The sequence below is a fragment of the Nelumbo nucifera genome, chromosome 6 (assembly GCF_055504915.1).
Source record: "Nelumbo nucifera cultivar China Antique chromosome 6, China Antique-T2T, whole genome shotgun sequence".
In the NCBI taxonomy this organism is placed as follows: Eukaryota; Viridiplantae; Streptophyta; class Magnoliopsida; order Proteales; family Nelumbonaceae; genus Nelumbo; species Nelumbo nucifera.
In genome coordinates, this window is record NC_142654.1 from 65074870 (window position 1) to 65090482 (window position 15613).

General features: G+C 40.0%; 1 protein-coding gene across 1 annotated transcript; it reads right to left on the reverse strand.

Moving 5' to 3' along the window:
• Nucleotides 1-3126: 3126 nt before the first annotated feature.
• Nucleotides 3127-15335, reverse strand: LOC104590213 (uncharacterized). Its single transcript, XM_010248785.3, has 9 exons — nucleotides 14754-15335; nucleotides 14101-14146; nucleotides 13929-14007; nucleotides 13792-13837; nucleotides 13600-13698; nucleotides 5637-5705; nucleotides 5202-5559; nucleotides 4942-5093; nucleotides 3127-4485 (listed from the first exon to the last, which is right to left on the reverse strand). Exons 1-9 carry the CDS (start codon nucleotides 15246-15248, stop codon nucleotides 3424-3426), a joined length of 2406 nt encoding a protein of 801 aa, XP_010247087.1. The 5' UTR covers nucleotides 15249-15335; the 3' UTR covers nucleotides 3127-3423.
• Nucleotides 15336-15613: the final 278 nt, after the last annotated feature.

Sequence of the window (15613 nt, forward strand, 5' to 3'; positions counted from 1 at the left end):
GAGTCACAAAGAGCTTCAAGAAAGGAAAAAAGAAAATACAAAGACATTAACGTTACAGCTTAGCCCAAAACAAGGAATCCCTTTCTGCCTTTTGTTTAGCTAAACCGTCAGCTAGGGAATTAGCTGATCTTTTAATCCAACATGTCTTAATTTCCATCTCCCGCACCAGCCACTTGAATCTCCTCTTCTCATTATTATACTTCCATAAATCAATTTTATCTTTAGTCAGTCATCCTATCACCACCTCTGAATCCCCTTCAATTATAAGTTTATTGATGTTCAATTCCTTAGCTTTCTGGACTCCTTCCATAACTGTACAGATCTCAGCTCTAAGGGAGTCCTCCACTCCAATTGAGCCTGAGAACATAGTAGAGATGACCCCATTTTCATCCCTAAAAACACCCCGATCCCCGATTGTCCCGGGTTTCCCCTACTACATCTATCAAAGTTTAATTTCAAGAATCCACTAGGTATGGGGGGGGGGTCCAAGCCACTCAGTCACTGTACCGCCCTAAAATGTATGATAGTCCTCAAATCTGTTGTTCCTCTCTAAGTTTCTGAGAATAACCTAGAGTTTCTTTCTTCCCACAGTGTCCAACATACTGCAGCCCTTAGTCCTCTCCACATTGTCCTTCCCCTTTTTAACCGCCACCTAAAAAAGGAAGGGGAGAAAAGGCCATGCATGTCTGATGGGGGATTCTAGTTGCATCCAAATAAGGAGAAAACCCAATCCCACAATGATCTCGCGAAGTGGCAAGACACCATTAGGTGAAAACCAGTCTCCCCATCTGCTTTTCACAGAACACACCACTGAGGTGACAAGCAAATACTAGGTCTCTTCTTTTGGAGTAGATCACCAGTGTTGATTCTTTTCAGATAGGCTTCCCAACAAAAACTACCAACCCTAAAAGGTATAGCTCTGCACCAAACCTCACCAACAGGGAAAGGGGACAAGGTAGGACTAGTGGACTGACTTAAGACTTTGAAGAACGAAGCACAAGAGAAAATTCCATTGGGGGTAGGTGTCCAAATTCTAGAATCCTCCCTAGTGGGGTCCAAGACAACGTTATCAAGAAGTGCAAGAAGGCTCGAAATACAGTCGAAGTCTGAATCCCTCAAATCCCTTCTTAGACCCAAGTTCCACCCAATCCCAGAAGTAGAAGATGACAGGGTGGTGAAAGACGAGATCGGCTCATTTTTCAAATCAGAAAGAGCATACAAAGACGGAAATTAATCCTTTAGAGGGGCTCTCCCCACCTAGGTTTGTTCCCAAAATTTTATGGAGTTACCGGAATTCAAGTCATACCTGATATTAGGGAAGAAAATTGGTAGCAGGTCATGAATGGCTTTCCAAGGAGAATTGCTTGTGATCCTAGCTCTGATTCCAGTGTCCCATCCATTAGCCCGTAGCTTCTCCTTCTCCATAGGAAACCTCCACAACCACTTCCCCAACAGAGTCATATTCCTTCTCCTAATACTCTCAAGCCCCAAACCACCACACAACTTACTCCTACACACTATTTCTCAACTAACTCTATGATCCCTCTTCTCCTCTCCCGGCTCCCCATCAACATGCTTCTTTAGGCAAGAGATCACCGCAAGAGAATCACCTTCAATGCTGATATATATAAAGGTTCCTGAAATTTAGGGTAGGGGTGCAACTTTTTCGGATTAGAGTTGGGTTTTTGTTAAAATTTTAATAGGCCCAACTCGAAACCCGAGCCCGAAACAGTGTAAACTGTTAACTCGGGCCAACCCGACTTGCACCCCTAATTTAAGATAATAATATGAGCTTTCCACACAGTACACCAATAAAATAGGCTTTTGCATCAAGGACTCCCCTCTAGATGGTTCCTAGCAATATAAGCAATTGAACAATCTCCATTGTCATTTCTAAAAGCATAAAAGTTTATTTGTATAACCCCTTTTCCTGGGCTTTTCCATAAAGTAGGTCTTCAATTTTTCACATTACTAAAATTAGAATTTCTAGCATCACAAGCTATAAGTTTTATATAGGAATTTAAACCTCGATTAACTATAATCAATGGGGAGGAGGGGGAATCGATTATAAAAAATTTTTCATTCGTATTCTTCTATAGATACCAAAGAATGAAACTACATCTATATAGAATAATCAATAATGTTGGTTTAAATGTATGCTTGGTAAAGATTTATAAACTTAAGTCGTGTGAGAATTATTATCAATTCATTTTATTAATAATATATAATATCTTTGATAATTTTTAGTTTGATTTATCAATTGCACTTAATATCTAAAATTCTAAATACAATCCAAATTTGACCTAGATTGGATCTAAATCAAGGATTTTGCAAGAGTCACTACAGAACTTTTGACCACCATCTAAACAAATGCATGGAAATACAAATAAAGTGTAAGTTCCAGTTTACTTTTGCTTCAGACCTAATCTATTATTCTTTGTTTGTGAAAAGTAAAATGGTCAGATCTCATCACCTTCTATGCAAGAGAATGGAGGTAGAAAGAGAAAAATGTATCACATCAGGTAGAAGTGTAAATCATAGTTGCAACTTACAAACAAAAAGATGCAAAATCGAACCAGGTACAAAACATGTATCCGATTCAGATTTTCCTGCAACCAAATAAAGACTCACGTACAAAATCCAGGTGGACGGTTATACCTCCATTGCAATTCAATAATGGTTGCTTTATCCTTCCATAGATCGAGCATACAGCAAGCAAGGTTCAAAATATATATGGCCTATGCACAAGGCTCATTTCTCCTTTTTTTTCTCAAGTTTTTTACAATCTGGTTCATAGGGTCGATTTAAAACCCATCTACCCCCTGAACTATAATCTGACCCCAAAACACTCACTATAGATACATATTGGGAAGCCCCCGATATGATACATATCGACCAATACAGCCCAATACATATCGGAACATTGAACCTTGACGTCAATGCTTGGTATTAGTCGGCATTAGAGGACGAAGCAACCTGGACCACAAATAGAAAACCATACCAGCTACCAGCAAGATAAACAGAAAAGAGCCATCAATGCATGTCACTGTTGATTCTGGTAGCAGAGGGACGAGGTTTCCACTTTCCTGGAGATGCACCAAATAACTTAAAATTGAAAACCAAGCATTTAAATTAATTGGAATAAAAAAAATTTCCTTCTGCTAAATGATGGATTTAATGTTACAAATGGAAGTTTAGTTTCCTTTTGGACCTCAGAATTAGGATACATTATCTGTACAACGACGCCCCTCCCGGCTGCCGGCGGGCAAGGGAATCAAACTCTTTTACAGTGCAATTAGAATTAGAGTGTGGGCATGCGCCTTGCTCCCTCCTCTTCAACAACTTGGAGCTGCAACTCCTCAAAGCTGCAATAATAATATCTTACCAAGCTAAATAATAAATAACCACCCAATCCAACCATCCTCAAAGCTGCAATGCCAAGTCCGGCTGTGGCGACTCAACCCTGACGCTGGAGTTTGGAGATCCTGGTGACTGGAATCTGACATTCAAGTCGGGAGGAATTGTATCTGGCTTCTGCTGAAGTGACAGTCCCCGCCAAGTTGTTATGGGTCGGAGCCCAGATCCAGGTGCTGTTGCTGCTTCCTGTGTCTTGTCACCAGAATCCACCAAAGCACTACTGCTGATACTGCTGGGATTCATTGAACTCCCAGTCACAGGCAGCTTTGTATTATCCGACTGTAGATGGTTTACGGGTGCTGAATGGACAACGTTGTTATTATTATTATTACTAGTATTGTTATTATTATTGTTATTTTTATTATTATTATCACTACCACTATTATTAATATTAGTAGTCCTGGAAACCATGTCAGGAGGTGAACGAGAGGGCATTGACGTTTCTGAACCAAAACTCCCAGATGGCCTAGCTGGTCTGACCACTTTCCCCATCTGAGCCGCAAGGTTAGATCCAAATCCACCCCGAACACCATTCATTGCAGGTTGAAGTATAGGACCCTGATGAATCTGAAAGGGAGGCCTGGGCCTGATGGCTCCACTACCACCATTGTTCAGTAAAGTAAGCCCACTATCTTGTTTTAAACATCTACCAGCTTCCACACCCTCCGTGGTAGGCACAACAGATCTGTTTGTGGCTTCGGAAGATGAAAGGGCAGAGTTAGCTGGAAATCTGCTTGAAAGCCCATTTGAGGGCAAATTTTTCGAATGCTCTTGATTCTCTGGTGGTCTGTCTTCTTTCAACTCCATCAAGCGAGGTGACACCATAGATGACGAAACCTGGAGCGGAGGAAGTGACTGAGACGGCAGCTGTCCTGGTGGAGATGTTGACTGCAATTGCAGCTGTTGCGGTTGGGCATCATTTTCCCCCACCCAACCAGGACCAAACTTCATCCCAGCAGGCAACGTCCTTGATATCTTCTTTGAGGCAACTCTCCATGCAATGGGCCCAAGATTTGCGGCAAATCGAGCCAAACTCCTTGTATAACCATGTTCCGAGTGGAGACCCACCTGATTCAGATGTAGCCATTTCACAATTAGAGCACTCAAAAGTCAACAGAAAAAGAGGAATCTTAAGGTATTCAATGGGAATGTAGGGATTCAGGGAAGACAGACCATCAACAGCCAATAATGCACTTACCAAGGAAATTTAAAGCCCCCTCCTTCAGTCTTCAGACTGATCAGGGTATGAGCACCTCCCAAGCCAAATGACTCCAAACATCAGACGTACTGCGTTTTTTAACCTTTTGGCCACTATTTCTTGGGGGTTTTGTTTTAAGATTCATAAAGCAAGCACACCTATTTTGGCCAGGTATTGGGAATGTTTCTGGTTAGGGGAGTAATTAGATGATATCTTCAACCACATATATCCCACTGGTACCAATACGACCATGTGCACTGGTAAAATTTATTATAGGTATACAGTAAAATATATTCCTCAAGAAGGTAAAACTACTTGATACTTACAGCCATTAGCAGTTTCTTCTCTCCATCAAAGGTAGTAAATACTGAAGGCTCACGTCCACCAACTAATATATGTGATTGTAAATAAGTGTTACGCCTATTTTCATCCAGTATAAACTGTTTCTTTCCACACTTCATTGACATACCTTTCAACCCTGAACCAACATAACAAAAAGGTGCATTAATAAGGTGGGCTACACTGAGGAGAAAATATTGAACCCAACCATTTATTTAAAAATAACCAAGTAGACCCAATCCCAAACCTGAAAATTCATCATTCCTCTCAGTTTTATGGTCAGCCAACCAACTAGTATATGCTTCGCCACTGCCAGACCCCTGGATAGCCCTTGCTGATGTATCAGTAGGGCCAGACCCGTCCAAAGGAGGTCCTCTTTTGATATCATAAGAGTGGGACCACATTGCACCATCTCCTCCACTAGCAAGAGTTGCACCTGAGAACTCAGAACCAGCACGCTCAAGGGAAGGTCTGCCTTGTGGCTTTTTAAGATTTTTGGTTGGTGGCCTACCCCTCCTTACTATTTTGGGTTCTGGTTCATTATCATCACTATCTTGCCTTAAATTTTCAAAGTTCTTCTTTGCCAATTCTTGTATGGACCGTGCCTGAAGAAAAATTCATATTTTCAAACAACAAATAGAAAGAAGGTATAAAAGAAAATTGAAGTTGGGAATAAACGTACCTGTCGGAAGTAAATGGTATCCGATGCATTATATGTCATTGCATTTGAACAAATCAAGAAGACATCTTTCTGCACAATATCACAGTAAAAATTGTTAAAAGAATCCCTTTTAAGCAAACAACAATTTTCCATTTTCTATCCTTTTCAGGATACCCAAGAGGCTAGCAAAACCACAATTTCAACCGAACCTCTCAAAGCTCCAATCTATGTTATAATAGAAAGATGGAATGGTGGGAGGCAAGGAGTCATCTCACTCCAGTGCTTCCTCTCCACCACTTTGGCTCCATTTGGGAAGAGTGCAAATACAAATCAAATACAAATATGCAAGGTTCATTAAAATGACAGCATTTGTATTTGCACTCTTCCCAAACAGAGCCTTATGTGCAAATTAACAATTTTTTAAAAGATAAAATGGTAAAACAAAATATCAAATGAGTAAAGTCCACTTTGATTATTTCTCAAAATCAAGGTTCAAAATTTTGACACGATACACCCCGTATCAGGCTTATCGTATCATATCGTATTGGCAAGACAGTGATACTACAAATACAAGGTGTTGGGGACTTTGGGCATTTTCAGAGGGTAGGCAGGCCTAACACTGACCCCGTGACCAATTTTGAGAAAAAAAACTATAAAAAAAAAAAGATGTTTTGTGGTATCAAAACAACCAATGTGCTTGTTCATGCATATAGGGTGTATCAATACTTTAAACCTTGCTCAAAATTTTCTATTAATGATCTCTATAATGTGGCTTAGTAACCCCGGAGAAACATCCCTAATAAATATATTTACCACTGATGGTTTAAAACTCATTGAACTTTCTATTTGGAAATTCTCCAATCACCTCTACTTGTAGAATTACTCCTCTTTAATTCTCTTCCTGCTGATACCAACATTACCACATCTTTTACTGATACCACCTTGCCATGTTCTCTAACTCTATTGTAGTAGGTGTGTTGAGAGGAAAATCTAATTGCCGCAGCATCTATCCAAGGAAAAGAAGATTGTAGGTTTCCTGGTGGTTCTTTTATCTATAATTGTAGGTTTCCCTTGTTTGGCATCAAATAATAGCCCAAAAATAATGCATAGATTTTATAAGGCACACAAATGTACAAGGCCACAGAAAATCGGTAAACCAGCCTGAAAAGTTAATAACTAAGTCAATGTCCAGCTACCATATACAGGACAGTGGGGGAAGAAGTTCAGCAAGAACATCAGGAAAGGTTGAAAGTGATGCATAAAATAAATCTGTTTGCCTGTAGAGGTTTGAAAGAAAAGGTAGGGAAGGGTAGGGAAACCTCTACAAACCTTGTAGAGGTTTCCCTACCATTTCTTTCAAACCAAACACAAGCCTAAATGACTAAAAGTCAGATGGCCTTACTCCAATAAATGGTCTCGATCCTCAAAATACATACAAGATGGTGAGTTGTGGTAGGCTGGTAGCCCCAGCCTACAAGTCTACAACTATAGACTTATAACCCAAAACCCCAGCCATTCCCCACTAAAAAAGTCATCTAGAATCTATTTTATTACACTTATCAACACCTAAAAAATATAATTTTACATACATTTAAACCTTACACAACTGGCAACCAAAATGGTTTAAGCAAACCTTGAGTTTTCAATTGAAAAATGATAGTATTTGAAGTAAGAAGATGGACCAATACTGATCTATTCCAGATTCAGTCAGGCCAGGAATTTATATTCCCCAAGCTAAATCCACCCTAGCTGCTCCTTCCATACCTTCCCTGGCCAATGTATCAGCAACTATTACACCCAAATATTGATGTGGACATGGACATGGATAAGGGAAACAAGGATACGGCTCTCCATTTCTAAAGTCATGGACACAGATACAGGAATAGTTGTCCCATGTGGCATGCTTGTATCATGCATTTATATCTACTTTAAAAGCTAAATGTCATTTTTTTATTGGAAACAGTAACTTCATTAATCAATTAAGATATATCAAGTACAAATGTCAGCCCCTGAACAAGGTGCCAACCCCCAAAAATCTTTTTACAATTCTGCCCAGAAAAGATTCTCCCTCAATGCCCCCTGTTTAGCTAAAGTATCAGCTACTCCATTAGCTGATCTTCTAATCCACTTGACAGAAGCTCCAATCTCCTTTATTATGTTGGCAATCTCCCTTGTAGCATGTCTATAAATCCAAGCTCCCAAGCTACCCAATTTCAACCAGTCAATGAGCATTTTAGAATTTCCTTCTATCTCTATTTGGTTTAGCCCCATCTGTTTGGCAAATCTCACACCTTGAAGCAAAGCCATTACCTCCCCCCTCAAAGAGTCTCCTACTCCTACAGGCCCTCAAAACATAGTGACAATTTTACCATCTCCATCTCTAAATACGCCCCCAATTCCTAGCAGTCCTGGGTTGCCTCTAGGGCTCCCATCAAACTTTAGATTCATTCTGTGTTGTGTTGTTGAGGACCATAGTTCCTGCACTTTAGGACTAAAGGAAGATGTAGCTGCAATCTCTCTCCAGTTTCTGTAAATGTCCTCAGCTGAGAAATCCTTAAACAAGTCAACTGATTTCAACCAGTGTATGACCCTGATGGATATTCTTTCAATAGTTTCCTTCTTATATTTCTCCACTCCATTGAAGATCCTATTATTTCTTTCTTCCCAAACTGACCAGAGAACCAGTGTATGACCACACGACTCTACCACGCCTCTTCGGTTGCCTGAAAAACCTGGGCTGGATAGGCTTACCACATCCAAGGGAGGTGTCCACCTGCTTCCAAAGAGAGAAGAGAACCAAGTCCATATAAAAAGTACAAAGGACAAGTGATTAAAAGTTGTCTGAATGTCTCACCAGCACTCAAGCAAAGACTACAAGCATGGAGAGAGAGGCAGAGAGTAGGCCTCTTTCTTTGCCATTTCTGACTCCCTTAGCCCTCTCCTCAACCCCAAGCCCCATGAATTATTAATATAAACCGAAAAGGTTTTTCTTTTATTCTCTGAGAGTGAATAAATAGAGGGTAATCTGTCACTAAGGGAACTCTCCCCAACCCAGACATCTTCCTAGAACAGCACTTTGTTTCCTGCACAAGCATCAAATTTGAAGTAAGGAAGCATAGAGGGCAAGGTACCGTGAATCACTTTCCATGGAGAGCAACAAGAAGCCCTAGGATCGAGACCCACATCCCAACCATTGCCTGCCAATCCGTGAATGCTCACCATCACTCTGTACCACCATCTATCTTGTTCCAACGGCAATATCCATAACCATTTCCCCAACAAAGTTGTGTTTCTTAACCTGATATTTCCTATTCCTAGGCCTCCATCATCTCTACATCTAGAAACCATCTCCCACTTCACTAAGCAATCCTTCTTAGTGTCTCTTGGTTCCCACAAAAAGTCCCTCATGATCTTCTTGAACCATTTTGCCACTTTCACTAGAATTCTAAAGATAGAAATGAAGTACACTATTATATTGGCTAGAGTTCACTTTATGAGAGTTATCCTAACCCCAGTGAGATGTAGTTTCTCTTCCAATTTGCCAATTGTTTGGTGAATCTCTCGATCACTAGGTACCAAAAACTATACGAGTTTGGATTCCCTCCCAAAGGTAGCCCCAAATACTATAATGGCCAATATCCCACTTCACACCCCAAAAGCCTAGCTAGAATATTCACCTCTTCACTCTCTAGGTTCACTCCCGCCACACAACTCTTGCCCCAATTCACTTTAAGGTTGGAGATTCACTCAAAATTATTCACAATCCTCTTTAGGTTCACAAGCTCTTCTATTTTTCCTTCACAAAATAAAATAACGGCATCCACAAACTGTAAGTGTGTAACCACCACTTCCTCCCAACTCTCCAACCTCTAAGCAAATTATTAGCATTTGTCTTTGTAATTAAATCACTCAAGACATTGACCACTAAAGTAAATAGAAAGGGGGACAAGGGATCTCCTTGTCTAGGGCCCCTCTTAGTAGGAAAAAAATCCCTAGCTACTCCATTCACCAGAATTGAAAAATGGCAAGAGGATATGCAACCCTTCACCCATTTACACCATCTTGCTCCAAAACCCCTTCGGTTAAGATTTTTTTTTTTTTTGAAGGATAAAAGGAAATTCATTAAACTGAAAAACACAATGCATCTCAAAATGTTGGTTGTCTAGCTGACAAACCAACTTCACAACAAAAATTACAAGAAATAATTTCTTGAAGAAGAACCACCTCTGGATTGATACTTTGAAGCATGTTCCTCACTAACTTCCTCCTTCTTCCATTCCTTATACCCCTTACAACTCAACTAAGAATTCTCATCTTCCTCCCCCATTCCCTATCTTCCCCCTCCCACCGATACACTCAATTTCGTCCCGCCCCTCCTCTTCTCCTCCTTCCTCATCCCACCCCTTTACTTTTTCTAAGTATTCTTCCCTCTTCTTTTTCTCTTCTCTTTTCTTCTTTTCAAACTTCTCAAATGCTATTTTCGCAAAACCTTTGCCTCCGCAAAAAACTAGGCCGAGAGACTTTCCAACCTTCACTTCCCTCTCCACTAGTTTATTAATATTTACTTTTCCATTTTGAACTATTTCCTTGACTTCTTGATCTTTTGTGATTGTTTTTCTTTATCTCTCGTTGTCCCTATCCCCCGTCTCTGAACCTTCTCCTTTTTCCCCTTGTTTCTCTTCTTCTAAACTCTGAGTAGTGTCTATTGGCCTTCTTTTTCCATAAGGAATTCCCAAATCCCAATCAACCATGTCATAAGCCTTTTCTAAATCCAACCGGCATATCGGCCCCCCTTTGTTTTTCCCTTCCTCTAAACTCGACACATGCATTGGCAATAAGAATTTGATCCATTATTTGTCTCCCAAAAACAAAGGCCCTTTGATTCGGTGAGATCAGAGAAAGAAGTACCTTTTTTATTCTTAAGGCCAACACCTTAGCAATAATTTTATACATACTCCCCACCAAACTTATAGGCCTGAAGTCCTTTGGCTGAAGAGCATCTACCTTCTTGGGAATCAAAGCAATAGAAGTCGCCTTTGCTCCTGAATTAAACCTGCCCCTCTCAAAGAGTTCTTCAAAAACCTCCATTAGGTCATCCCCAACAATCTTGATAAAATGCCATCGTGAAACCATTAGGCCCAAGAACTTTAGACCAGTCCATTGAAACCACTGCATTCCTTACTTCTCTGTATTGCAAAATTTTTCTCCAAAAATCTCCAACAATTCTCTATTCCCTGCCAAAATTTAATTAAATTTTTAACATGTGCAAACCACAATTCTCATTATGGTATAATTTGTTAAAACATAGCCTCTACATATTTTAGAAATGTTAATGCTCTAAAGTACATCTAGAAGTGTCTACAGAATCTACTACCGTATCCGACATTGGCAAACAAGGCATGTATAGGTATCTGGGTATCATAGATCAGCAAGAAAATTACCCAATCTTGACCGGGCCCAGAGAATATGCAAATTTTAAACTTAAAGCAATGCCAATATCTCTACCTAAGCAAGATTCCTACCCCAACAATATCTAAAAACTCAATCGAAGTTGCCCATCATGGTCCCCAAAGAGACCACCAATGCAGACAAACCTGGATTTCATAGAGAGCATTAGGGTTGTCAATAGGTCGGTTCTACCCGACCAAACCGATTATATTGGTTCTGGTTCTCTGATTTCATTCCAATTTGAGTTAATAATATATAAAGGTTTCATAGTTTTTCTTTTACTTTTATCATATCTTATGTCTAAAAGGGTAAATTTTATGAATAATATAGTGTTTTAAAAGGCGTGGGAGGCGATGCCCTGAAGCGTATGCCAGAGGCGCTGACACCTCTGAGGTGTACGCCTCTTGCGCCTCATGCACATCTGATATGAAAATACAGAAAAAAAAAAGAAAAAAAGGAAAGGAAAAGAAAGGAAAGGGAAAGAAAAGGAAAGGAAAGGCAAGAAAAAAAAAGAGAAAAGGAAAGAAAAGAATAGTAAGGGAAGGGAAGAAAAGATAAGGCGTACGCCTCTTGCGCCTCATGCACATCGACAAGACCCCCCCCCTTTGAACTTCTGTTATGAATCTTTATTCTTCTTAATATAAAAGATTTTTATTAAAAATAAAGAAAAAATGAGATCTCCCTACATTTCCATCCTCCTCATAACCCCCCTCCTCTTAAGGAGGACGCCTCCTTGTGTTCGGGAGGCTTATGCCTCTTGCGTTCTGAATTACGCCTCACGCCTCTAGGTAGTGGAACGCCTCTTGCGTTCTGAATTACGCCTCACGCCTCTAGGTAGTGGAACGCCTCCGCGTTTTAAAACACTGGATAATATATAAGATAGTTTTGGTTAAGAACACTTGATTTATATAAACAATATATTATTTTACTCTCATTTTTATTAAGTTTTTTTTGATAATTGGTTATTTTTTATTAAGATTATATTATCAAAAATGAAGTTACATGTCCCTCATTCATCATCTTCATCTAAAGCCTTGCCCCAACTATATAGGGTCGGCTTATATATCCTTCATTCTCTTTATAAAATGTGCTGTGAGAGACTTTTTTAATAAACTAAATAAAAAGAACATGAGATACAAGATAGAGGGATAACATATAAATCAAGAAAAACTTAAAAATAAGACCTTTGCTTGGTATGATGGTAAAAACTCAGGCTGACAAAACAGGATCCATGATCATGAGAGTTTGGCAAAAGTTTTAGTGCCAGTTGCCTTCTTGACACAACCCTCCTCCTTTATCCAGGGGGGCCAGTGGTGTAAGGCAAGCTCAACTCAATGTAAAACCTCAGGTTGACAAGCATGAAAATACAACTGCAAGAAATGGAACGTCAAAAAATTCTTTGGAATCTGAAGTCCAGGATAAGTGTAGAGAGGAAAGAGGTGAAGGGGAGAGGGACGGAGGAAAATAACAAAATAGAACACTTTGAATAAAACAGAAAGCAGGAAAATAACAAGCCAAATGCAATTGGGGAAGGGGGCAAGAATTGGGAGGAAGAGGGAGGGGAAGCTCTAGAAATTGTTGATGAAGAGTGAGGGAAATGTTGGAAATGTCACAGGTAAAGGGAGAAGACTGGTGTTCCTTGGCAGCCTTGAAATGGTGCTCGGGTTAAGTTCAGTTCTCTCAAGAGAATGTTTCCAGATTTGGGTTTTTGCTTCTTTTTGTATTCTGTTTTGGGGTGGTTGGGGTGGTAAGTTGTTCAGGGGATTATAGTATTGGGCTTTGGGTGCCTAGCCTCGCCTTAGTTTGGATGGAGGTGCTGTCTTAGCACCCCTTCAGGTTGTATTTGTTTTCTTTTTTCATATATTTTCGTTTTTATCTTAAAAAAAAAAAAAAAAAAAAACATGAAAATACAGGTCTGAGTCTGAGAGAGTGCACTTCATGCTAGAATGCCAAACTTTACATCCATATCCAGTCCACCCCTTCCTAAGTTCCAAGATCGCAGATAGAAGAGACCAGCATGCTCAAAATTAAAACTCTATATTTGAAGTGCAAGTGAGATAAAGCCTTCGTGGCACGAAATGTTAGAGACTTCATATTTAACAACACCAGTAGGTTTGGTGATTAGCTCGATTCACAAACTGGGTGTTGATCTAAAATGAAACGACTTCATATCCAGCAGGGTGAAATTATTCAGTAGGTCAGCAATAAATAATTAAATATATAGGTGGGGTAAAACCATTCCCATGCAAACCATGATTTTACTATCCTCCCATCCCATGTATGAAGTAACCAATAATATAATTTGGAAACCTCAGTGCACTCACAGTAAAAGTGCATCAAAGAGCAGTAGATCATCAAGTATTCCATCCCCCCCCCCAAGAAAAGTGCATCAAAGAGAAGTAGAGCACAACATAATTTGGAGACCATGAATATATACTTGAAAAATCATTCATACACTGATAATGCACATTACAAGTCAACTTTAATGATTAAAAATCGTATAGACTTATTAGAACTCCAAACAAGTGTAACCAACCTCAAATTGCTCCAAGTTAGAATAAGCCCCTCCATCCAGTTTCTTCCTCACAGTTCCAAAATCCATGGGATGCTCTATAACTTCATGGTAGTCCGGAAGCTATACATAACAAACTTCATGATCAAACTCTAGACGACAAAAGAACGTCTAATATAAAAATTAAATGCATTAGTTCCAAATTCCAATACGCACCTCTTCTGGATCCACTGGTTCAGAGAATACGCCGTACGTGTCCTTTCTGCAGGTAGATTGGGAAACCTCAGTGCACTCACAGTAAAAGGCAGAACGGCAAAAGGGAGAAAAAAAATCCAAGAAGCCAGAAAACATACTTTTGAAGCCTATCGAGGATGAACACCAGCAACTTTTTGTCCGGTAAAGGCGTTGTGGGTCCAGTCTCCAACTGCGTCCCTGTTAATAAATAATATTAATAAACAAATAATTTCATATAAATTTCCGAAAATGTCTTACCGGAGGAAACAAGAAAGTAGATTGACAGCGAACCTGGAAGACTGCCCGTCCCTTTCGAGGAAAAATTCGACTTTGCTCCCTGCAACTCACATAAAGAACAAAAAAAAAAGATACCCATTTAAGTAAATGGTTATTTTCTATCATAGTTGAATAATCAAGCAGAGAAAATAGAGAAAAATAATTTAGAGTAGTTCAACACAAACCAGAATGAGAGAAAATAAGCAGCAGGAAGGGTATGCATTTTAGAAACTGAGACTGTTGATACGACAAAGACAAACTCACACTTTTTCAGACATAATTAGCCCGAAAATAATTGCAACAGAGAATAAAATAAGACCCGGAAAACAAAAATAGAAAAAAGATATCATACGCCGATTTTCAAAAAAACAAAAAAAAAATCAAAACTTGACCAAGTCAAACACAATACACATCCGATTCTGGACAGAAACCCAAGACGAAAGTTCAAATAAAGAGCGAATTCCAAGGGAAATCCAGGCCATGTCGACAAAAGATTCTCCAAGAAGCCAAAAAAGATCAAAGTAAACCAAATTCCTCCAAAATTCGCAAAATTCGTCCCCTTCAAGATCGAAAAAACAAAAAACAACGATCTTTTAAGTCACAGAATCTATAAGTGACAAAATCCAAGGATAACAACATCCGCCAACACAATTCAAAGAATTCGTCACCTTTTCGGCATCACTGTGACCAGATCCATCGAACACAGCATTGATCTTCCGCCTCTTATGAGGTGTCTCGCCATTATCATCCTCGGCGTTCGAATCAGACCCATAGGAACCAGAATTCAAAGACGAATTATGCTGCTGCTGATGTGCGGGCAGACGGAGAACGAACTTGAGCTTCTTCTCTCTGCGGCGCCCGTTCGGTTCATCGTCATCATCTTCGTCAACGTCGGCGTCTCCACCTTCGTTTCTCTCAGATGACACGGCGGTCCCGTCGGGGCAAGGGTTCCGGCGAGTGAATCGGCGGTTGGGGTTGGGGTTAGGGTTAGGGTTAGGTACGATAGGGTTTCTAACGTGATTAGAATAGGGATTAGAATTAGGATTTCGTTTCTGTTGTTGTTGCTGCTGTTGTTCTTGTTGTTGTCTGAGACTTCGCTTTTGGAGATCTAAAAGAGAGGGTCGTCCTTTCTTCTTCTTCTTCTTCTCCACTACCTTACCCATTTCCGGCTGTGGCCTCACCTTCTCTCACCTTCCCTCTCCCCCTCTACAAACAGGGGTAAAATTTTTCTTTTTCTTTTTCTTTTCTTTTCTTTTTTTTTATTTTTTGTTTTATTATTTTGTTTCGCCTTCGCACGTGAGAATCACCACTCACACGGATTGTGTGAATAACTCGTACGTGCTTATATCAGCTCCACCTCCGCTTACAGAGCGGAGCGGAGAGTCAACTCAACAGTCCAAGAGTAAGCCCATGAGACTGGCCCTGGCGAGACCGGATCTGCTCCTCACACCTTGCGTCTCACTGGTGTCTCACACACCCATCCTTCCATGCATCTCCCGTAAATATTCATGGAGATGCTCCAATGCAT